Source organism: Pithys albifrons, chromosome 11 (assembly GCF_047495875.1).
Source record: "Pithys albifrons albifrons isolate INPA30051 chromosome 11, PitAlb_v1, whole genome shotgun sequence".
NCBI lineage: Eukaryota > Metazoa > Chordata > Aves > Passeriformes > Thamnophilidae > Pithys > Pithys albifrons.
Window position 1 is genome coordinate 19,413,240 of NC_092468.1, and position 24,860 is coordinate 19,438,099.

Below are 24,860 nucleotides of genomic sequence, written 5' to 3' on the forward strand. Positions count from 1 at the left end.
CTCTCTATTCTGCCAGACCCCCTCCTCTCTGCACTCTCGACTCCTGGGTTATGGTTACACTTAGAGTTACGCTTAGAATTAGGGTTAGGGTTAGGGTTATGGTTAGGGTTAGGGTTAGGCTTCTCTTTTGTGTTAGGATTAGGGTTTGGGTGTCTTTTTACTGTTCATGGCGCAGCATCATTAGCACCTGAGAGCCCAAGACTGCCTCCTTTTCTCTTGGCGCAGAGCTCAGTCCCTCCTTGGCACCAGTGGGGCTGGGAAATTCCCTTTTTTCAGCCAAGAATTGAAGGCGGACCAAGATCCCCCTTGGAAAAGGAATCGAAAGAGGAAAGGTGCCAGCCCACAAAGGGCTGGCCTAGTTCTCTCTATTCTGCCAGACCCCCTCCTCTCTCCACTCTCGACTCCTGGTTTATGGTTACACTTAGAGTTACGCTTAGAATTAGGGTTAGGGTTAGGGTTAGGGTTAGGGTTAGGGTTAGGCTTCTCTTTTGTGTTAGGATTAGGGTTTGGGTGTCTTTTTACTGTTCATGGCGCCACATCATTAGCACCTGAGAGACCAAGGCTTTCACCTTTTCTCTTGGTGCAAAGCTCTGTCCCTCCTTGGCACCAATGGGGCTGGGAAATTGCCATTTTTCAGCCAAGAATTGAAGGCGGACCAAGATCCCTCTTGGAAAAGGAATCGAAAGAGGAAAGGTGCCAGCCCACAAAGGGCTGGCCTAGTTCTCTCTATTCTGTCAGACCCCCTCCTCTCTGCACTCTCTGCCACCTTTTCTCTTGGCGCAAAGCTCAGTCCCTCCTTGGCACCAGTGGGGCTGGGAAATTGCCATTTTTCAGCCAAGAATTGAAGGCGGACCAAGATCCCTCTTGGAAAAGGAATCGAAAGAGGAAAGGTGCCAGCCCACAAAGGGCTGGCCTAGTTCTCTCTATTCTGTCAGACCCCCTCCTCTCTGCACTCTCGACTCCTGGGTTATGGTTACACTTAGAGTTACGCTTAGAATTAGGGTTAGGGTTAGGGTTATGGTTAGGGTTAGGGTTAGGCTTCTCTTTTGTGTTAGGATTAGGGTTTGGGTGTCTTTTTACTGTTCATGGCGCGGCATCATTAGCACCTGAGAGCCCAAGGCTGCCACCTTTTCTCTTGGTGCAAAGCTCTGTCCCTCCTTGGCACCAATGGGGCTGGGAAATTGCCATTTTTCAGCCAAGAATTGAAGGCGGACCAAGATCCCTCTTGGAAAAGGAATCGAAAGAGGAAAGGTGCCAGCCCACAAGGGACTGGCCTAGTTCTCTCTATTGTGCCAGACCCCCTCCTCTCTGCACTCTCGACTCCTGGGTTATGGTTACACTTAGAGTTACGCTTAGAATTAGGGTTAGGGTTAGGGTTATGGTTAGGGTTAGGGTTAGGCTTCTCTTTTGTGTTAGGATTAGGGTTTGGGTGTCTTTTTACTGTTCATGGCGCGGCATCATTAGCACCTGAGAGCCCAAGGCTGCCACCTTTTCTCTTGGCGCAAAGCTCTGTCCCTCCTTGGCACCAATGGGGCTGGGAAATTGCCATTTTTCAGCCAAGAATTGAAGGCGGACCAAGATCCCTCTTGAAGAACAAATCGAAAGAGGAAAGGTGCCAGCCCACAAAGGGCTGGCCTAGTTCTCTCTATTATGCCAGACCCCGTCCTCTCTCCACTCTCGACTCCTGGGTTATGGTTACACTTAGAGTTACGCTTAGAATTAGGGTTAGGGTTAGGGTTATGGTTAGGGTTAGGGTTAGGCTTCTCTTTTGTGTTAGGATTAGGGTTTGGGTGTCTTTTTACTGTTCATGGCGCAGCATCATTAGCACCTGAGATACAAAGACTGCCACCTTTTCTCTTGGTGCAAAGCTCTGTCCCTCCTTGGCACCAATGGGGCTGGGAAATTGCCATTTTTCAGCCAAGAATTGAAGGCGGACCAAGATCCCCCTTGGAAAAGGAATCGAAAGAGGAAAGGTGCCAGCCCACAAAGGGCTGGCCTAGTTCTCTCTATTCTGCCAGACCCCGTCCTCTCTGCACTCTCGACTCCTGGGTTATGGTTACACTTAGAGTTACGCTTAGAATTAGGGTTAGGGTTAGGGTTATGGTTAGGGTTAGGGTTAGGCTTCTCTTTTGTGTTAGGATTAGGGTTTGGGTGTCTTTTTACTGTTCATGGCGCAGCATCATTAGCACCTGAGAGCCCAAGGCTGCCACCTTTTCTCTTGGCGCAAAGCTCTGTCCCTCCTTGGCACCAGTGGGGCTGGGAAATTGCCATTTTTCAGCCAAGAATTGAAGGCGGACCAAGATCCCTCTTGAAGAACAAATCGAAAGAGGAAAGGTGCCAGCCCACAAAGGGCTGGCCTAGTTCTCTCTATTCTGCCATACCCCCTCCTCTCTGCACTCTCGACTCCTGGGTTATGGTTACACTTAGAGTTACGCTTAGAATTAGGGTTAGGGTTAGGGTTATGGTTAGGGTTAGGGTTAGGCTTCTCTTTTGTGTTAGGATTAGGGTTTGGGTGTCTTTTTACTGTTCATGGCGCAGCATCATTAGCACCTGAGAGCCCAATGCTGCCACCTTTTCTCTTGGTGCAAAGCTCTGTCCCTCCTTGGCACCAGTGGGGCTGGGAAATTGCCATTTTTCAGCCAAGAATTGAAGGCGGACCAAGATCCCTCTTGGAAAAGGAATCGAAAGAGGAAAGGTGCCAGCCCACAAGGGGCTGGCCTAGTTCTCTCTATTCTGCCAGACCCCCTCCTCTCTGCACTCTCGACTCCTGGGTTATGGTTACACTTAGAGTTACGCTTAGAATTAGGGTTAGGGTTAGGGTTATGGTTAGGGTTAGGGTTAGGCTTCTCTTTTGTGTTAGGATTAGGGTTTGGGTGTCTTTTTACTGTTCATGGCGCGGCATCACTAGCACCTGAGAGCCCAAGGCTGGCACCTTTTCTCTTGGCGCAGAGCTCAGTCCCTCCTTGGCACCAGTGGGGCTGGGAAATTGCCATTTTTCAGCCAAGAATTGAAGGCGGACGAAGATCCCTCTTGGAAAAGGAATCGAAAGAGGAAAGGTGCCAGCCCACAAAGGGCTGGCCTAGTTCTCTCTATTCTGCCAGACCCCCTCCTCTCTCCACTCTCGACTCCTGGGTTATGGTTACACTTAGAGTTACGCTTAGAACTAGGGTTAGGGTTTGGGTTAGGGTTAGGGTTAGGGTTAGGCTTCTCTTTTGTGTTAGGATTAGGGTTTGGGTGTCTTTTTACTGTTCATGGCGCGGCATCATTAGCACCTGAGAGCCCAAGGCTGCCACCTTTTCTCTTGGCGCAAAGCTCTGTCCATCCTTGGCACCAATGGGGCTGGGAAATTGCCATTTTTCAGCCAAGAATTGAAGGCGGACCAAGATCCCTCTTGAAGAACAAATCGAAAGAGGAAAGGTGCCAGCCCACAAAGGGCTGGCCTAGTTCTCTCTATTCTGCCATACCCCCTCCTCTCTCCACTCTCGACTCCTGGGTTATGGTTACACTTAGAGTTACGCTTAGAATTAGGGTTAGGGTTAGGGTTATGGTTAGGGTTAGGGTTAGGCTTCTCTTTTGTGTTAGGATTAGGGTTTGGGTGTCTTTTTACTGTTCATGGCGCGGCATCATTAGCACCTGAGATCCCAAGACTGCCACCTTTTCTCTTGGTGCAAAGCTCTGTCCCTCCTTGGCACCAATGGGGCTGGGAAATTGCCATTTTTCAGCCAAGAATTGAAGGCGGACCAAGATCCCTCTTGGAAAAGGAATCAAAATAGGAAAGGTGCCAGCCCACAAAGGGCTGGCCTAGTTCTCTCTATTCTGCCAGACCCCCTCCTCTCTGCACTCTCGACTCCTGGGTTATGGTTACACTTAGAGTTACGCTTAGAATTAGGGTTAGGGTTAGGGTTATGGTTAGGGTTAGGGTTAGGCTTCTCTTTTGTGTTAGGATTATGGTTTGGGTGTCTTTTTACTGTTCATGGCGCAGCATCATTAGCACCTGAGAGCCCAAGACTGCCACCTTTTCTCTTGGTGCAAAGCTCTGTCCCTCCTTGGCACCAGTGGGGCTGGGAAATTGCCATTTTTCAGCCAAGAATTGAAGGCGGACCAAGATCCCTCTTGGAAAAGGAATCGAAAGAGGAAAGGTGCCAGCCCACAAAGGGCTGGCCTAGTTCTCTCTATTCTGCCAGACCCCCTCCTCTCTCCACTCTCGACTTCTGGGTTATGGTTACACTTAGAGTTACGCTTAGAATTAGGGTTAGGGTTAGGGTTATGGTTAGGGTTAGGGTTAGGCTTCTCTTTTGTGTTAGGATTAGGGTTTGGGTTGCTTTTTACTGTTCATGGCGCGGCATCATTCGCACCTGAGAGCCCAAGGCTGCCACCTTTTCTCTTGGTGCAAAGCTCTGTCCCTCCTTGGCACCAATGGGGCTGGGAAATTGCCATTTTTCAGCCAAGAATTGAAGGCGGACCAAGATCCCTCTTGAAGAGTAAATCAAAAGAGGAAAGGTGCCAGCCCACAAAGGGCTGGCCTAGTTCTCTCTATTCTGCCATACCCCCTCCTCTCTCCACTCTCGACTCCTGGGTTATGGTTACACTTAGAATTACGCTTAGAACTAGGGTTAGGGTTAGGGTTATGGTTAGGGTTAGGGTTGGGCTTCTCTTTTGTGTTAGGATTAGGGTTTGGGTGTCTTTTTACTGTTCATGGCGCGGCATCATTAGCACCTGAGAGCCCAAGGCTGCCACCTTTTCTCTTGGCGCAAAGCTCTGTCCCTCCTTGGCACCAGTGGGGCTGGGAAATTGCCATTTTTCAGCCAAGAATTGAAGGCGGACCAAGATCCCTCTTGAAGAACAAATCGAAAGAGGAAAGGTGCCAGCCCACAAAGGGCTGGCCTAGTTCTCTCTATTCTGCCATACCCCCTCCTCTCTCCACTCTCGACTCCTGGGTTATGGTTACACTTAGAGTTACGCTTAGAATTAGGGTTAGGGTTAGGGTTATGGTTAGGGTTAGGGTTAGGCTTCTCTTTTGTGTTAGGATTAGGGTTTGGGTGTCTTTTTACTGTTCATGGCGCAGCATCATTAGCACCTGAGAGCCCAAGACTGCCACCTTTTCTCTTGGCGCAGAGCTCAGTCCCTCCTTGGCACCAATGGGGCTGGGAAATTGCCATTTTTCAGCCAAGAATTGAAGGCGGACCAAGATCCCTCTTGGAAAAGGAATCGAAAGAGGAAAGGTGCCAGCCCACAAAGGGCTGGCCTAGTTCTCTCTATTCTGCCAGACCCCCTCCTCTCTGCACTCTCGACTCCTGGGTTATGGTTACACTTAGAGTTACGCTTAGAATTAGGGTTAGGGTTAGGGTTATGGTTAGGGTTAGGGTTAGGCTTCTCTTTTGTGTTAGGATTAGGGTTTGGGTGTCTTTTTACTGTTCATGGCGCAGCATCATTAGCACCTGAGAGCCCAAGACTGCCACCTTTTCTCTTGGCGCAGAGCTCAGTCCCTCCTTGGCACCAATGGGGCTGGGAAATTGCCATTTTTCAGCCAAGAATTGAAGGCGGACCAAGATCCCTCTTGGAAAAGGAATCGAAAGAGGAAAGGTGCCAGCCCACAAAGGGCTGGCCTAGTTCTCTCTATTCTGCCAGACCCCCTCCTCTCTGCACTCTCGACTCCTGGGTTATGGTTACACTTAGAGTTACGCTTAGAATTAGGGTTAGGGTTAGGGTTATGGTTAGGGTTAGGGTTAGGCTTCTCTTTTGTGTTAGGATTAGGGTTTGGGTGTCTTTTTACTGTTCATGGCGCGGCATCATTAGCACCTGAGAGCCCAAGGCTGCCACCTTTTCTCTTGGCGCAAAGCTCTGTCCCTCCTTGGCACCAGTGGGGCTGGGAAATTGCCATTTTTCAGCCAAGAATTGAAGGCGGACCAAGATCCCTCTTGAAGAACAAATCGAAAGAGGAAAGGTGCCAGCCCACAAAGGGCTGGCCTAGTTCTCTCTATTCTGTGAGACCCCCTCCTCTCTGCACTCTCGACTCCTGGGTTATGGTTACACTTAGAGTTACGCTTAGAATTAGGGTTAGGGTTAGGGTTATGGTTAGGGTTAGGGTTAGGCTTCTCTTTTGTGTTAGGATTAGGGTTTGGGTGTCTTTTTACTGTTCATGGCGCGGCATCATTAGCACCTGAGATCCCAAGACTGCCACCTTTTCTCTTGGTGCAAAGCTCTGTCCCTCCTTGGCACCAATGGGGCTTGGAAATTGCCATTTTTCAGCCAAGAATTGAAGGCGGACCAAGATACCTCTTGGAAAAGGAATCGAAAGAGGAAAGGTGCCAGCCCACAAAGGGCTGGCCTAGTTCTCTCTATTCTGCCAGACCCCCTCCTCTCTGCACTCTCGACTCCTGGGTTATGGTTACACTTAGAGTTACGCTTAGAATTAGGGTTAGGGTTAGGGTTATGGTTAGGGTTAGGGTTAGGCTTCTCTTTTGTGTTAGGATTAGGGTTTGGGTGTCTTTTTACTGTTCATGGCGCAGCATCATTAGCACCTGAGAGCCCAAGACTGCCACCTTTTCACTTGGCGCAAAGCTCAGTCCCTCCTTGGCACCAGTGGGGCTGGGAAATTGCCATTTTTCAGCCAAGAATTGAAGGCGGACCAAGATCCCTCTTGGAAAAGGAATCGAAAGAGGAAAGGTGCCAGCCCACAAAGGGCTGGCCTAGTTCTCTCTATTCTGCCAGACCCCCTCCTCTCTCCACTCTCGACTCCTGGGTTATGGTTACACTTAGAGTTACGCTTAGAATTAGGGTTAGGGTTAGGGTTATGGTTAGGGTTAGGGTTAGGCTTCTCTTTTGTGTTAGGATTAGGGTTTGGGTGTCTTTTTACTGTTCATGGCGCGGCATCACTAGCACCTGAGAGCCCAAGGCTGGCACCTTTTTTCTTGGTGCAAAGCCCTGTCCCTCCTTGGCACCAGTGGGGCTGGGAAATTGCCATTTTTCAGCCAAGAATTGAAGGCGGACCAAGATCCCTCTTGGAAAATGAATCGAAAGAGGAAAGGTGCCAGCCCACAAGGGGCTGGCCTAGTTCTCTCTATTCTGCCAGACCCCCTCCTCTCTCCACTCTCGACTCCTGGGTTATGGTTACACTTAGAGTTACGCTTAGAATTAGGGTTAGGGTTAGGGTTATGTTTAGGGTTAGGGTTAGGCTTCTCTTTTGTGTTAGGATTAGGGTTTGGGTGTCTTTTTACTGTTCATGGCGCGGCATCATTAGCACCTGAGAGCCCAAGACTGCCACCTTTTCTCTTGGCGCAAAGTTCAGTCCCTCCTTGGCACCAGTGGGGCTGGGAAATTGCCATTTTTCAGCCAAGAATTGAAGGCGGACCAAGATCCCTCTTGGAAAAGGAATCGAAAGAGGAAAGGTGCCAGCCCACAAGGGGCTGGCCTAGTTCTCTCTATTCTGCCAGACCCCCTCCTCTCTGCAGTCTCGACTCCTGGGTTATGGTTACACTTAGAGTTACGCTTAGAATTAGGGTTAGGGTTAGGGTTATGGTTAGGGTTAGGGTTAGGCTTCTCTTTTGTGTTAGGATTAGGGTTTGGGTGTCTTTTTACTGTTCATGGCGCGGCATCATTAGCACCTGAGAGCCCAAGGCTGCCACCTTTTCTCTTGGCGCAAAGCTCAGTCCCTCCTTTGCACCAATGGGGCTGGGAAATTGCCATTTTTCAGCCAAGAATTGAAGGGGGACCAAGATCCCTCTTGGAAAATGAATCGAAAGAGGAAAGGTGTCAGCCCACAAGGGGCTGGCCTAGTTCTCTCTATTCTGCCAGACCCCCTCCTCTCTCCACTCTCGACTCCTGGGTTATGGTTACACTTAGAGTTACGCTTAGAATTAGGGTTAGGGTTAGGGTTATGGTTAGGGTTAGGGTTAGGCTTCTCTTTTGTGTTAGGATTAGGGTTTGGGTGTCTTTTTACTGTTCATGGCGCGGCATCATTAGCACCTGAGAGCCCAAGGCTGCCACCTTTTCTCTTGGTGCAAAGCTCTGTCCCTCCTTGGCACCAATGGGGCTGGGAAATTGCCATTTTTCAGCCAAGAATTGAAGGCGGACCAAGATCCCTCTTGGAAAAGGAATCGAAAGAGGAAAGGTGCCAGCCCACAATGGGCTGGCCTAGTTCTCTCTATTCTGCCAGACCCCCTCCTCTCTGCACTCTCGACTCCTGGGTTATGGTTACACTTAGAGTTACGCTTAGAATTAGGGTTAGGGTTAGGGTTATGTTTAGGGTTAGGGTTAGGCTTCTCTTTTGTGTTAGGATTAGGGTTTGGGTGTCTTTTTACTGTTCATGGTGCGGCATCATTAGCACCTGAGAGCCCAAGGCTGCCACCTTTTCTCTTGGTGCAAAGCTCTGTCCCTCCTTGGCACCAATGGGGCTGGGAAATTGCCATTTTTCAGCCAAGAATTGAAGGCGGACCAAGATCCCCTTTGGAAAAGGAATCAAAAGAGCAAAGGTGCCAGCCCACAAAGGGCTGGCCTAGTTCTCTTTATTCTGCAAGACCCCCTCCTCTCTGCACTCTCGACTCCTGGGTTATGGTTACACTTAGAGTTACGCTTAGAATTAGGGTTAGGGTTAGGGTTATGGTTAGGGTTAGGGTTAGGCTTCTCTTTTGTGTTAGGATTAGGGTTTGGGTGTCTTTTTACTGTTCATGGTGCGGCATCATTAGCACCTGACAGCCCAAGACTGCCACCTTTTCTGTTGGTGCAAAGCTCTGTCCCTCCTTGGCACCAATGGGGCTGGGAAATTGCCATTTTTCAGCCAAGAATTGAAGGCGGACCAAGATCCCTCTTGGAAAAGGAATCGAAAGAGTAAAGGTGCCAGCCCACAAGGGGCTGGCCTAGTTCTCTCTATTCTGCCAGACCCCCTCCTCTCTGCACTCTCGACTCCTGGGTTATGGTTACACTTAGAGTTACGCTTAGAATTAGGGTTAGGGTTAGGGTTATGGTTAGGGTTAGGGTTAGGCTTCTCTTTTGTGTTAGGATTAGGGTTTGGGTGTCTTTTTACTGTTCATGGCGCGGCATCATTAGCACCTGAGAGCCCAAGGCTGCCACCTTTTCTCTTGGCGCAAAGCTCAGTCCCTCCTTTGCACCAATGGGGCTGGGAAATTGCCATTTTTCAGCCAAGAATTGAAGGGGGACCAAGATCCCTCTTGGAAAATGAATCGAAAGAGGAAAGGTGTCAGCCCACAAGGGGCTGGCCTAGTTCTCTCTATTCTGCCAGACCCCCTCCTCTCTGCACTCTCGACTCCTGGGTTATGGTTACACTTAGAGTTACGCTTAGAATTAGGGTTAGGGTTAGGGTTATGGTTAGGGTTAGGGTTAGGCTTCTCTTTTGTGTTAGGATTAGGGTTTGGGTGTCTTTTTACTGTTCATGGCGCGGCATCATTAGCACCTGAGAGCCCAAGGCTGCCACCTTTTCTCTTGGCGCAAAGCTCAGTCCCTCCTTGGCACCAGTGGGGCTGGGAAATTGCCATTTTTCAGCCAAGAATTGAAAGCGGACCAAGATCCCCCTTGGAAAAGGAATCGAAAGAGGAAAGGTGTCAGCCCACAAGGGGCTGGCCTAGTTCTCTCTATTCTGCCAGACCCCCTCCTCTCTGCACTCTCGACTCCTGGGTTATGGTTACACTTAGAGTTACGCTTAGAATTAGGGTTAGGGTTAGGGTTATGGTTAGGGTTAGGGTTAGGCTTCTCTTTTGTGTTAGGATTAGGGTTTGGGTGTCTTTTTACTGTTCATGGCGCGGCATCATTAGCACCTGAGAGCCCAAGACTGCCACCTTTTCTCTTGGCGCAAAGCTCAGTCCCTCCTTGGCACCAGTGGGCCTGGAAATTGCCATTTTTCAGCCAAGAATTGAAGGCGGACCAAGATCCCTCTTGGAAAAGGAATCGAAAGAGGAAAGGTGCCAGCCCACAAGGGGCTGGCCTAGTTCTCTCTATTCTGCCAGACCCCCTCCTCTCTGCACTCTCGACTCCTGGGTTATGGTTACATTTAGAGTTACGCTTAGAATTAGGGTTAGGGTTAGGGTTATGGTTAGGGTTAGGGTTAGGCTTCTCTTTTGTGTTAGGATTAGGGTTTGGGTGTCTTTTTACTGTTCATGGCGCGGCATCATTAGCACCTGAGAGCCCAAGGCTGCCACCTTTTCTCTTGGTGCAAAGCTCTGTCCCTCCTTGGCACCAATGGGGCTGGGAAATTGCCATTTTTCAGCCAAGAATTGAAGGCGGACCAAGATCCCTCTTGGAAAAGGAATCGAAAGAGGAAAGGTGCCAGCCCACAATGGGCTGGCCTAGTTCTCTCTATTCTGCCAGACCCCCTCCTCTCTGCACTCTCGACTCCTGGGTTATGGTTACACTTAGAGTTACGCTTAGAATTAGGGTTAGGGTTAGGGTTATGTTTAGGGTTAGGGTTAGGCTTCTCTTTTGTGTTAGGATTAGGGTTTGGGTGTCTTTTTACTGTTCATGGCGCGGCATCATTAGCACCTGAGAGCCCAAGGCTGCCACCTTTTCTCTTGGTGCAAAGCTCTGTCCCTCCTTGGCACCAATGGGGCTGGGAAATTGCCATTTTTCAGCCAAGAATTGAAGGCGGACCAAGATCCCCTTTGGAAAAGGAATCAAAAGAGCAAAGGTGCCAGCCCACAAAGGGCTGGCCTAGTTCTCTTTATTCTGCAAGACCCCCTCCTCTCTGCAGTCTCGACTCCTGGGTTATGGTTACACTTAGAGTTACGCTTAGAATTAGGGTTAGGGTTAGGGTTATGGTTAGGGTTAGGGTTAGGCTTCTCTTTTGTGTTAGGATTAGGGTTTGGGTGTCTTTTTACTGTTCATGGCGCGGCATCATTAGCACCTGAGAGCCCAAGACTGCCACCTTTTCTCTTGGCGCAAAGTTCAGTCCCTCCTTGGCACCAGTGGGGCTGGGAAATTGCCATTTTTCAGCCAAGAATTGAAGGCGGACCAAGATCCCTCTTGGAAAAGGAATCGAAAGAGGAAAGGTGCCAGCCCACAAGGGGCTGGCCTAGTTCTCTCTATTCTGCCAGACCCCCTCCTCTCTGCACTCTCGACTCCTGGGTTATGGTTACACTTAGAGTTACGCTTAGAATTAGGGTTAGGGTTAGGGTTATGGTTAGGGTTAGGGTTAGGCTTCTCTTTTGTGTTAGGATTAGGGTTTGGGTGTCTTTTTACTGTTCATGGCGCGGCATCATTAGCACCTGAGAGCCCAAGGCTGCCACCTTTTCTCTTGGCGCAAAGCTCAGTCCCTCCTTTGCACCAATGGGGCTGGGAAATTGCCATTTTTCAGCCAAGAATTGAAGGGGGACCAAGATCCCTCTTGGAAAATGAATCGAAAGAGGAAAGGTGTCAGCCCACAACGGGCTGGCCTAGTTCTCTCTATTCTGCCAGACCCCCTCCTCTCTCCACTCTCGACTCCTGGGTTATGGTTACACTTAGAGTTACGCTTAGAATTAGGGTTAGGGTTAGGGTTAGGGTTAGGCTTCTCTTTTGTGTTAGGATTAGGGTTTGGGTGTCTTTTTACTGTTCATGGCGCGACATCATTAGCACCTGAGAGCCCAAGACTGCCACCTTTTCTCTTGGCGCAAAGCTCAGTCCCTCCTTGGCAACAATGGGGCTGGGAAATTGCCATTTTTCAACCAAGAATTGAAGGCGGACCAAGATCCCCCTTGGAAAAGGAATCGAAAGAGGAAAGGTGCCAGCCCACAAGGGGCTGGCCTAGTTCTCTCTATTCTGCCAGACCCCCTCCTCTCTCCAGTCTCGACTCCTGGGTTATGGTTACACTTAGAGTTACGCTTAGAATTAGGGTTACGGTTATGGTTATGGTTAGGGTTAGGGTTAGGCTTCTCTTTTGTGTTAGGATTAGGGTTTGGGTGTCTTTTTACTGTTCATGGCGCGACATCATTAGCACCTGAGAGCCCAAGACTGCCACCTTTTCTCTTGGCGCAAAGCTCAGTCCCTCCTTGGCACCAATGGGGCTGGGAAATTGCCATTTTTCAGCCAAGAATTGAAGACGGACCAAGATCCCCCTTGGAAAAGGAATCGAAAGAGGAAAGGTGCCAGTCCACAAGGGGCTGGCCTAGTTCTCTCTATTGTGCCAGACCCCCTCCTCTCTGCACTCTCGACTCCTGGGTTATGGTTACACTTAGAGTTACGCTTAGAATTAGGGTTAGGGTTAGGGTTATGGTTAGGGTTAGGGTTAGGCTTCTCTTTTGTGTTAGGATTAGGGTTTGGGTGTCTTTTTACTGTTCATGGCGCGGCATCATTAGCACCTGAGAGCCCAAGGCTGCCACCTTTTCTCTTGGTGCAAAGCTCTGTCCCTCCTTGGCACCAATGGGGCCGGGAAATTGCCATTTTTCAGCCAAGAATTGAAGGCAGACCAAGATCCCCTTTGGAAAAGGAATCAAAAGAGGAAAGGTGCCAGCCCACAAAGGGCTGGCCTAGTTCTCTCTATTCTGCCAGACCCCCTCCTCTCTGCACTCTCGACTCCTGGGTTATGGTTACACTTAGAGTTACGCTTAGAATTAGGGTTACGGTTACGGTTATGGTTACGGTTAGGGTTAGGCTTCTCTTTTGTGTTAGGATTAGTGTTTGGGTGTCTTTTTACTGTTCATGGCGCGACATCATTAGCACCTGAGATCCCAAGACTGCCACCTTTTCTCTTGGTGCAAAGCTCTGTCCGTCCTTGGCACCAATGGGGCTGGGAAATTGCCATTTTTCAGCCAAGAATTGAAGGCGGACCAAGATCCCCTTTGGAAAAGGAATCAAAGAGGAAAGGTGCCAGCCCACAAAAAGCTGGCCTAGTTCTCTCTATTCTGCCAGACCCCCTCCTCTCTGCACTCTCGACTCCTGGGTTATGGTTACACTTAGAGTTACGCTTAGAATTAGGGTTAGGGTTAGGGTTATGGTTAGGGTTAGGGTTAGGCTTCTCTTTTGTGTTAGGATTAGGGTTTGGGTGTCTTTTTACTGTTCATGGCGCGACATCATTAGCACCTGAGAGCCCAAGACTGCCACCTTTTCTCTTGGCGCAAAGCTCTGTCCCTCCTTGGCTCCAGTGGGGCTGGGAAATTGCCATTTTTCAGCCAAGAATTGAAGGCGGACCAAGATCCCCCTTGGAAAAGGAATCGAAAGAGGAAAGGTGCCAGCCCACAAGGGGCTGGCCTAGTTCTCTCTATTCTGCCAGACCCCCTCCTCTCTCCACTCTCGACTCCTGGGTTATGGTTACACTTAGAGTTACGCTTAGAATTAGGGTTAGGGTTAGAGTTATGGTTAGGGTTAGGGTTAGGCTTCTCTTTTGTGTTAGGATTAGGGTTTGGGTGTCTTTTTACTGTTCATGGCGCGGCATCATTAGCACCTGAGAGCCCAAGACTGCCACCTTTTCTCTTGGTGCAAAGCTCTGTCCCTCCTTGGCACCAGTGGGGCTGGGAAATTGCCATTTTTCAGCCAAGAATTGAAGGCGGACCAAGATCCCCCTTGGAAAAGGAATCGAAAGAGGAAAGGTGCCAGCCCACAAGGGGCTGGCCTAGTTCTCTCTCTTGTTCCAGACCCCCTCCTCTCTGCACTCTCGACTCCTGGGTTATGGTTACACTTAGAGTTACGCTTAGAATTAGGGTTAGGGTTAGGGTTATGGTTAGGGTTAGGGTTAGGCTTCTCTTTTGTGTTAGGATTAGGGTTTGGGTGTCTTTTTACTGTTCATGGCGCGGCATCATTAGCACCTGAGAGCCCAAGACTGCCACCTTTTCTCTTGGCGCAAAGCTCAGTCCCTCCTTGGCACCAGTGGGCCTGGAAATTGCCATTTTTCAGCCAAGAATTGAAGGCGGACCAAGATCCCTCTTGGAAAAGGAATCGAAAGAGGAAAGGTGCCAGCCCACAAGGGGCTGGCCTAGTTCTCTCTATTCTGCCAGACCCCCTCCTCTCTCCACTCTCGACTCCTGGGTTATGGTTACACTTAGAGTTACGCTTAGAATTAGGGTTAGGGTTAGGGTTATGGTTAGGGTTAGGGTTAGGCTTCTCTTTTGTGTTAGGATTAGGGTTTGGGTGTCTTTTTACTGTTCATGGCGCGGCATCATTAGGACCTGAGAGCCCAAGGCTGCCACCTTTTCTCTTGGTGCAAAGCTCTGTCCCTCCTTGGCACCAATGGAGCTGGGAAATTGCCATTTTTCAGCCAAGAATTGAAGGCGGACCAAGATCCCCCTTGGAAAAGGAATCGAAAGAGGAAAGGTGCCAGCCCACAAGGGGCTGGCCTAGTTCTCTCCATTCTGCCAGACCCCCTCCTCTCTGCACTCTCGACTCCTGGGTTATGGTTACACTTAGAGTTACGCTTAGAATTAGGGTTAGGGTTAGGGTTAGGGTTAGGGTTAGGGTTAGGCTTCTCTTTTGTGTTAGGATTAGGGTTTGGGTGTCTTTTTACTGTTCATGGCGCGGCATCATTAGCACCCGAGAGCCCAAGACTGCCACCTTTTCTCTTGGCGCAAAGCTCAGTCCCTCCTTGGCACCAGTGGGGCTGGGAAATTGCCATTTTTCAGCCAAGAATTGAAGGCGGACCAAGATCCCCCTTGGAAAAGGAATCGAAAGAGGAAAGGTGCCAGCCCATAAGGGGCTGGCCTAGTTCTCTCTATTCTGCCAGACCCCCTCCTCTCTCCACTCTCGACTCCTGGGTTATGGTTACACTTAGAGTTACGCTTAGAATTAGGGTTAGGGTTAGGGTTATGGTTAGGGTTAGGGTTAGGCTTCTCTTTTGTGTTAGGATTAGGGTTTGGGTGTCTTTTTACTGTTCATGGCGCGGCATCATTAGCACCTGAGAGCCCAAGGCTGCCACCTTTTCTCTTGGCGCAAAGCTCTGTCCCTCCTTGGCACCAGTGGGGCTGGGAAATTGCCATTTTTCAGCCAAGAATTGAACGCGGACCAAGATCCCTCTTGGAAAAGGAATCGAAACAGGAAAGGTGCCAGCCCACAAGGGGCTGGCCTAGTTCTCTCTATTCTGCCAGACCCCCTCCTCTCTGCACTCTCGACTCCTGGGTTATGGTTACACTTAGAGTTACGCTTAGAATTAGGGTTAGGGTTAGGGTTATGGTTAGGGTTAGGGTTAGGCTTCTCTTTTGTGTTAGGATTAGGGTTTGGGTGTCTTTTTACTGTTCATGGCGCAGCATCATTAGCACCTGAGATCCCAAGACTACCACCTTTTCTCTTGGCGCAAAGCTCAGTCCCTCCTTGGCACCAGTGGTGCTGGGTAATTGCCATTTTTCAGCCAAGAATAGAAGGCGGACCAAGATCCCTCTTGGAAAAGGAATCGAAAGAGGAAAGTTGTCAGCCCACAAGGGGCTGGCCTAGTTCTCTCTATTCTGCCAGACCCCCTCCTCTCTCCACTCTCGACTCCTGGGTTATGGTTACACTTAGAGTTACGCTTAGAATTAGGGTTAGGGTTAGGCTTCTTGTTTGTATTTTATCTGACCTTGGGGTTTTTTTAATGGTAATGGCGCAGCATCATTAGCACCTGAGATCCCAAGACTGCCACCTTTTCTCTTGGTGCAATGCTCTGTCCCTCCTTGACAGCAGTGGGGCTGGGAAATTGCCATTTTTCAGCCGAGAATTGAAGACGGACCAAGATCCCTCTTGGAAAAGGAATCGATAGAGGAAAGGTGCCCGCCCAGAAAGGGCTGGCCTAGTTCTCTCTATTCTGCCGGACCCCCTCCTCTCTGCACTCTCGACTCCTGGGTTAGGCTTACTCTTAGAGTTACGCTTAGGAGTAGGGTTAGGGTTAGAGTTAGGCTTCTCTTTTGTGTTAGGATCAGGCTTTGGGTGTTTTTCTAATGTTATTGGGTCTGCATCATCGGCACTTGAGATCCCGAGGCTGCCACCTTTTCTCTTGGTACAAAGCTCAGACCTTCCTTGGCACCAGTGCACCTTGGCAATAATTCTTTTAATCTTTTTTCCCTGTAGCAAACAGTGCAATTGCACACTACGTTCATTTTAAACATCAAAGGGAACAGGTTTTAAGTTTATGAAAGGCCTAATTGAAGACAGTATTTTTTGTATGTTCATCTGTGTAAAATTTAAATTTTTCTGAGAGGGTTCCAAAATAGATAACAAATTTGGAAAACAATGCCACTGGATTAAGAATAGTTTGTTCAAAAATCCACACCAAATGTGGAGGAATATTGTAGGTTTTCTTTAGAACCAGATTTGTTAATATGGCTGAGAACAAAGGACAGCTGCTTCAGTATATCTACCTTGAATATTGTAAGATAAAAACATATATGTATTTAAACAGAGATTCCAGTCTCAAGTTCAGACTTTCTAAGTGTTAGTTTTGAAGTACGTTATTAATATATAATTAATATTAATATATAAATAACCCTGGTTATTATTCTTTTTAGACTTTAAATACAGTGAGGAAAAATTTGCTTTTTACTTATTAAGTACTCAACCCAAAAACTTTAGTTTACACAGTCTCATTATCATTTAATTAGCGGTCACACAGCACAGTAGGAAGATTGAAGCGAAGTAGGTCACCACATACACATTTACACACAGTGGAAGGTTCCTGTGGCCTTGATGCAGTTTGGTCCCAAGTGTTAACAAGGTTATGGCCTCTTGCATGACTGAAAGTTGTCCTAGTTCAGCAGGAGGGACCAGTTAACACTGTGTGTGGGGTGATCAAAGCTGTGTATTCTACCCCAAGGACAATGGACCATTAGCAGCACCTGCCCAGGGAGCCATTATCATCTTCACACCCAGCCTGAGGGGGCGGAGCTGCTAATGGGCCATCAACAGTTCAACAATACCCCCTGGCTCCCAGAGTTAATCACCCATTGTGTGAATCTCTGCCCAGGGGAAGGGACTGAGTGCTCCCTGAGGGTACATAAGTGGTGGGTAAGAAGACCTCGGGAACTTTTTGTCGGATCCAGAGGAGCAGCAGGACCTCAACAAGAGGAGATCACTGCTTTCGCCCAGACCACAGCCCTCGCCTGCACCCACAGGTTTTTTCATTTCCTTTTGCTCTGGACCTTGGGGAGCCACAGGGGTCTCAGCACAAGGGCTAATAAACCCCCTTGGGTTTGTGCCCCAGGACACTGGGTTATACTGCTGGGGTTTTGTGAGTTGAAAGCAATTTCCCTTTTGTGTCAGTGTATTTATTGTAATATTATTAATAAATTTTAGCTCTGACTTATAATCTCTCTCGTGGTGAGTTCATTTCCCCTGCTGGTTTGCCTTTAAACCAGCACAGAAGTTTAGGAGGCTAGGCTGTCACTTTTTTGTTCTCTAAAGCACAGTAAAATTGATGCCTCAATATTTCAACCCCTAATTGTAGCAGGACTCTAAGAATTTATAAGATGTGGTCTGTTTGTTTTCAATTACATGTTATTTTCATATCCTTTCATTTTAGGCATTAGAATTTCAAGTAGAAAAGTTGACCATGCAAGCAAATCAGAAGCGCAGAGCTCTTGATAATGAGCTTACAGAAACCTTAACAGCTCAGGTTTGTGCTTAAGATTCTTGAAAATGCCTTGTTACAGGTGACATTTTTAACAACACGAATCATGAGGGTGCTTTCTTTTAAGCAGATGGAGCTTGACAGGGCAGCTGAAGATTTTCGCAGAGTTCATCAAGAAAGACAAGAAGTCATCAGGCAGTGGGAAAATGCAATACAACAGATGCAAAAAAGAGACCAACAGATTGACCATTGTGCTTTGGTAAAATTGCTGTAACTGATCCATATCAGAGGTTTTTTGGTTGATTGGTTGGGGTTTTTAAACATCAGAAATACAGTATAATTTTCCCAGTAGCTAATCTTTTATTTAACCTTTCATAATACAGGATTTTTACTGAATAGCTATAAATCTGTCAGGTGAAGAAAGCATTACTAATGTTGGTAATTTTCCTCTTGTATGTCAAGTCTGTCTGAAGGTTTGTTTAGCTTTTTCCCTCCCCCCTATTCAATCAAAAATTATTTTCATATGAGTTTATTGTGTATTTTTTTTAAATAATTGGATCATTTTGGAAGTTTCCAATCCAAAGCAGCTCTAGTATTTGGTGTTGCAAAGTATCTGTGGAATAAAATAATTTAAAGAATGGTAACTGGGCTTCCTCATGCAAATAATAGTCATAATATCAATTGGTCTTGTGGTTGTAATCTAACACACCTTAACTAATCAAACAGTATAAACTATTTTTATCCTGATAGCTAATTGCAGAGATAAAACAGGAGATCAGAAAGAAAGAAATTGTGTTGAAAGAGAAGACTTCCTTTTTGGTCAATGAAACTCTTAATAATATGGAATATGAAAAGAAAATCTCTTCTGCTGAACGGAAAGCCAACAGCCTCCGAAATGAGTATCAAACTCAGGAAGCTTGTAGGAGTCATCTGCAGGATGAGGTAAGGATGACCAAACAGCTCCGAAAAGCAGACTGAAACTGTAAGTCTGAAGCAGATAGAGGAAATACAGGAATAGAATTTCCCTTTCCCTGGTTTTATACTACTCTTAAGAATTCAACAAAATGTTGCTCTTCTCAACCTACTCCTGATTATTGGGATCTGAACCCTCAATCCTTTCATTGAGCGCAGTGAAAAGATTACCCTCTATTTTCTGTTGTGCTGGTGTAAGATGGATGAGTTTTCTCTTAAATGGTCCAACACTATTTGATGCCTCAGGAGCTGTCCTGCCTTTAGCATAAATAGACTGCAGCATTGTATAAAGATGAGAGAAATCTCTTCCACATTCCAAACAATTCTTGTCCTCTGCTCTCAGAAGTGTGTGTTGATGGGCCTTGTAGTCAACTTGAAAATTCCTGGGGAAAACACTAAATGCTTTCATATGGCTTTCTAATTAAGAGGCAATAAGACACAGCTGCCCTGTGAACAAGCCATCCTTGATGCTGCCCATGCTCAGTCTGCACTTAAAGCTGGGAATGAGCTGCACTCCTTATTTACTTAAATTCCTGTAGAAGTATTTCTAAGAGGTAATTCAAGTGTAATGGCTCTGTTGAGAAGTGATACATTTGTATTACCTGATTAAGTTTTCTCTGAAATGGTAGCACTGGGCTACTCAGCCAGCTTGGTGATTTTTAAAAACCCTGCACTGGCTGTTGCCTTAGCTTTGGACAGCTTTTCTGTAGCAGGTTGTTCATACACTGATCTTCTAATTAAACTGCAGGTAGCTCAAACAAGGTGCAGCTATTAGATTACCCTGTAATTCATGCTGACTTGGGGGTCTGTAGAATTGATCAGGTTTTCATCTCAAGCTGTGAGATTCTTGTGTGAAGATTTTCACAATTAATACTCCATAATGGGATGACAGAACAGTCTCCCATTATTAGAACACCTGTGGCATGTATGTGAGAGACAAGGAGAGAAACAGTTCAGCCAACAACTTGTGACCTCTAGGAAACCTGCTATACGTGCCCTTGATCAGTTTTCTTCATCTGTGAACATGAAGACAATTACACTTAGCTGTTAAGTGATACTGTGAAGATGATAAGCTACTGATGGTAAAGTATTCCTGTCGTATTTAATGAGTGTATGCTGCCATGTATTTTTTACCAAATTAAATATGTATTTTTGTCACAGTGATTGCTTACCTTAATCATAACAATTTTATGTTCCAAACAAAGTTTGACATAGAAATATTTATTGGATATATAAGGATATCCATTATTTCACAAAGGACCTCATGGAAGTCAGTTGTGCACTCTAAAACCATGGTTCCACTTACACAACTGCCACTGGACAACAGTTGCAGCCCACAGCATCTTCATGCTTCATTCTGTAGTCTTAATTATTAATTATTTTCTTCCAGTATCCAGACTATGTAAATTAGTCTATTGAGTTTACTAACTTTGCCAATTTGCAGTGCCTTACTTCTCATCTGGAAAGCACTGTTAAAAAGTAATGGAATACTTTCCAATAAATAGGTCCCTTATAATTTTAAATATCCCAACATGTACCAAAGTAAGCAAGAGCTTGATTGCTCTATTTTGTAATTTATTAGCTGGAAGCTTTGAAATCCACTGTGGGCAGAACTGCTTCTGATCTAGAGTCTTTGAGAATACAAGTCACCAATATGAAGAAAGAAATTCAAAAGAAACAAGCCAGGTAAGAAACAGACTTTTAAAAATATAATTTTTAAGGAGTAGTTATACAATCAAGTCTTTGAGATAGCAAAGAATGTTAAATAATGTTGATGATTAAAGCCTCCAACTTTCTGGTTACTTTTTGCCCTCCATTTTTTCTGGCACTAAGCAATTCAGGAAATCCTCAAAAGAAATTCTTGTTTTTAAAGGGTGTGAAAAAATCAGGGCCTTGGTTATGATAGGTTGAAGTTTAGCCCACTTTGTAAGGCAACAGCTCAGTCAGGTTTGCTGCTTGCTTTTGGCAGTTTTGTAAAGGCAACAAGCATTTAACTAGTTAAGTCATGTCATTTGTTTAGATTAAGCTTTCTTACTGAAGAAAATGTAAATCTTTCCAATAAACTGAAGCTTGTGACTGAGGAGACACTCAGTTCAGAAGAGAAAGCTTTGAGGATGGAAGAAATACTGAAAGAAGAAGAAAAAGCTGTTGAGGTAACATGTTGTTCATGGGTTCTATAAATGGGGATTCATTTGAATTTATAACTCTGTATTTTGAAATGATCTCTTTAATTTTAAAATTATCTCTATTAAAGTACTAAGATGACATGTAGCTATTTCATCAAATGCTGATATAACCTGCATGTAGGTATGTCAATATCTCTGCTGAGAAAAGAAGGAAAATAAGAGATCCTAGTTATTCAGAAGAATATATTAACTTAGGACACTCATCAATAAGGTTGTTAGTGAGAATCTTGTCAGGATGACTTTTAAATAGCATTGCCACTGGAAACTTCCTCGCTCTAGTAAAACACCACCAAAACTTATAAACCTGCAAAGAGCTGTGATTTTTGCATATGGATTAAAAAAGATTTAGAAATCTTTTCATCAGATTTGGTTGGCCTAATCTGCTCTTTCATTATTTTAATTCTACTACATGATACGCTGACTTGTTGTGCACTGTAAAATGCACTGGCTCACTTTAGATTTCATGATGTATAAAGGTTCTGCTCGGGAAGTGGCATGTGCAAGCTGTAGTGAGGTGACTTGTTCTAACATGTCAAATACCTTTTTTTAAATTCAGGATGCACTTCTTATGTTGCAAATTAAGTATAGGAATAAATTATTCTAATTCATTATCGTCTGATGAGCTGCAAAGGACATTTGAATAAATGCAATGTTGTAATGCAATCATCTGAACTTTCCAGCATTTCAGGAAATGCTCACATTGTGTGTAATTTGGGTGTTTTGTCATTTTGCTACTAATTCTCACTAAGTATTTTCACTGCTTACCTTCTGACTGAAAATGAGAGATGTACAGACTCCCATATGCTTTTTTCTCCCTATTTTTTGTTTCCTGTAGCATATGTGAAGTAATGCCTTGCAGTAGATTGATTGTTATTTTTCAAACTTTTTAACTCCACAGGCATTAACTGTACATTTTGAATAGACTTTCAGAAACTAGAGGCCAGATGTCTTTCCATTATAGGGAATTTCTTAATTTAAAGTCCTTACTGTTTTGGCTTTTCAGATAATTTGAAAACAAGTTGTAATGGTGTAACATTTCATTAAAATGAAAACCTTATTTTCGTCCCCTTAAGACTGTTTCCAGGGTGGCTAAACCCTCAGCAGGGTTTCTTTACTTGTGTCTCTGGAGGATAACCCAAGATGACATTGAGCCTGGCAGCTCCACAGCTTCAGGGGAATATTTTAGCTGGGATGAACTGTTCTTGAACAATATCTGTAATGTATTAGTCAGAAGCATGACTCCATCACCATTAGACACACAGGACTATTTGCTGCATCTGTTAATTTACTGTGAAGAGATATTTACAGGAACAATGCGGATGGAATGCCACCATTTTGATCTCTAGTTCTGGGTTCCTTCTCCCTCTTCATTCTGTGGCAAACATTGTTGCACAGTGCAGCTTATTGGGTATATTATTGCTATTAGCAACCTCACTTAAAGGGAAAGAAACAATTTCTGTTAAATAAATTAATTTAGATATGCACGAAAAACCACAAAGTGAAGGTCAAATCATGATCCAATGATAGTGGATGTTATTAGCTTCAGAAATACAGCTCAGCATTGGGCACTGGCTTAGAAACCAGCATACTTCCAAAATTAAATTCCTTTGTTCAGCCGTGATCCAAAGCCCACTGGCATGTGCTACAGTCCATAACAATTTCATATTAAACTGACACTTGCCTTTTAAGTGCTGCCTTTTGGATTTGGAATTGCACTTACAGCAAATTCAACTACAAAAAAATTCTGTTTGGTAGAATGTGATTATGAACTCTTAGAGAAGGAGATAAGTTATCTTTTGCCATTATTGAAGGCAGCAAGATGGCTGTAAACATATTAAGTCAAGAATAAACACACTGTTAATCAACATAGAAAAGTGAGCTCTTAGGTGTTTTGCATATTAATTTAAATTTACATCTTCAAATTCTGTACTAGACTTGAGGGAAATGTAAATGAGTCCTTTGGAATGAACAGGAAGTCACATTACTTGTTATAGAATGTACAGTACAGGAAACTGGCCTGAGCTTTGGAAGGTCTTTGGTTAGTTGAGTTGGGAAGGTGGAAGGAGAGCGGGAAAGAATCCTGTTGTCTTCCTTGTTAGGGTTATAAAAAGAAAATTATCTCATTTTTGTTGGTTTTGAGTACATTTCAGGTTATGTGAAATGTTCAGCATTGGCTTCCAGTAACAGACCCTACTAAAACCTCACTTCCTGTACTGATTCATTTGTTAATGGCAACTTATCTCTGAAAATAAGGAAGCAATTTTAAAATGTGTAATTTTTCAAACAGAATTATTCTATCTTATATAAACACACATGTACTACATACATGTGCACACACAGAATCACAAGTTTTAATAAACCATTGAAAAGCTTTGTGTTGTATTTCTCAAAATAGTCACATGTGCTGGAGGCAATAAGGAGGTTTTTTTAAAAAGATGACAGGATATAGTTTTCTGAAAGGCCAAAAAGAGCAGCATTCCCAGATTTGGGGAAAAAAAAAGTCATGTAATAGTAGGGTAGGATTAGATTTAGAAAAATAAATAACTGTTACTTTAATTCAAATACTTTTCTTGCCAACCCTATGAAAATTACATGTTCATATTAATGGATATACTATTAATATATGATTAATAAAAGCAAATAATTCTTCAGAAATTACTCCTTTCTACTTAATGATCAATTTGCCACCAGGAAAAAGAAAATGAAATGAGACAATTAAAGGATCTACTTTTCAAGAAGACTCAGGAGTTAAAAGTGGAGAAGGATAAAGAGAAGGTTGCTCTATCAGAAATCGAGGGAAGTAAAAAATCACTTAAAAATCTCCAGTGCCGACTGCATAGACTTAATGCAGAAGTGTTTAAACAGCAGGAATTAATATATAACCAGGTAAACTGTTAATGTACTTTCATATTGTGATTTTTTTTTTAGTCTATTGATAGCAAGTTGATTCAGATCGTAATCTTTAACATCTTTCTGTTTCAGAAATGCTATTCGGTATAATTTGAAGTCTGCATTTATGTCTGTCTGTAGAGGCAGGAAAAAATCCAAATTACTGAAACTTGCTGAAGTAGCACCTACATTTTGTACTTGTGTATTTCATTTTTTTTTCTGCTGCTTTTCCCACTAATTTCTAAAATCCATTCTTTACTTTGATCCCTCTGAACCACAGACACCTCAGGGTATATTTTTAAAGCAATACAAGAGGTACATGCCAAAATCCTGTTATTTACTAATTGGATTATGTGCATATTTCCTATGCACCACTTTGAAAATTTGCTCTTTCATATCAGCATCCACTGGTAACAAAAAGATGGCAACTCCACTGTAAGCCTCCCTACAGCAGCCTGTGCTGAGTGTGCTTTGTTACTCTTCTAGAAGATTAACCTGAACCATCACTGCTCATCAGTCATCTAAGATACTTTGCTAATGAGGTCTATAAGCCAGAAATCATTATCAAAACAATAGCTTAATTGGGTGACTGTCCTAAAGCCAACATTTAGATCCAAGTTTATTGTTTATCTCATACTATTAATTCTCTTAAAATTTATTTTAACAGGATTTTTATATTCAGCAAGTACAGAGACAGTTGTCACGGATAGAAGGGGAGGTTAATGCAAATGAAAAGGAAGTGTTGGAAGCAAAAGTTGCTGAACTTAAGAAAACCCTTGAAGAAAAGAAAAATGCATATGATGTTCTACAGGCACAATACAAGAAGCTTCAGGTAACTTCTTTAGAACATCAGGCTTACTGTAACATCTAGAAACCTCAGTGAATTAAGGAGATTATTAGTGATCAGTAACATGCTATTAGATTAAAAGGTATCTGTACTTTATGTAACCAACATGGAAAATTTCATATATTACCTAAACTCTGAAAAATAGGTGAGCATGAAGACAAGTACTGCAATGTTGGAAAGACAAGCTTGGCTTCATGAAGATGTGGCTGACTGCTTGCAGTGTCTAAGTTTATCTTTAGGACCATGCAGAAATAGCAGAATGCTACTCTGTGAAGCTATTGCTTTTATATTTTTCATGAATTCGTAGGTACAGTTGCATTTAAAGTTGTCCAGAGTCACATTACTGAATTGAAGAGACAGTGAGTCAGTTGACCCCATCCCGATCCATAATTCAGAAATTCTGCGTTGCTGGGTTTATTCCTATGTGAGAATTCTGCATATACATGCTTGTTCTCTGGTTTTCCTATGCAATCATCATCATTAATTCTTTAAAAATGTACTTACCTTTCTTGTAGAGAAA

General features: G+C 44.8%; 1 protein-coding gene across 4 annotated transcripts in view; it reads left to right on the forward strand.

Moving 5' to 3' along the window:
- CCDC39 (coiled-coil domain 39 molecular ruler complex subunit) overlaps positions 1 to 24,860 on the forward strand; it is a 210,774-nt gene that overhangs the window by 177,294 nt on the left and 8,620 nt on the right. For 3 of the 4 annotated variants that reach the window (XM_071566211.1, XM_071566214.1, XM_071566215.1), the window contains 7 exons: positions 17,399 to 17,491; positions 17,574 to 17,705; positions 18,197 to 18,388; positions 20,001 to 20,104; positions 20,439 to 20,571; positions 23,296 to 23,490; positions 24,161 to 24,325. In XM_071566211.1, the coding sequence (XP_071422312.1) occupies positions 17,399 to 17,491; positions 17,574 to 17,705; positions 18,197 to 18,388; positions 20,001 to 20,104; positions 20,439 to 20,571; positions 23,296 to 23,490; positions 24,161 to 24,325 (1,014 nt within the window). The remainder of the gene's footprint in view (positions 1 to 17,398; positions 17,492 to 17,573; positions 17,706 to 18,196; positions 18,389 to 20,000; positions 20,105 to 20,438; positions 20,572 to 23,295; positions 23,491 to 24,160; positions 24,326 to 24,860) is intronic. The other variant, XM_071566213.1, reaches the window with a different exon arrangement.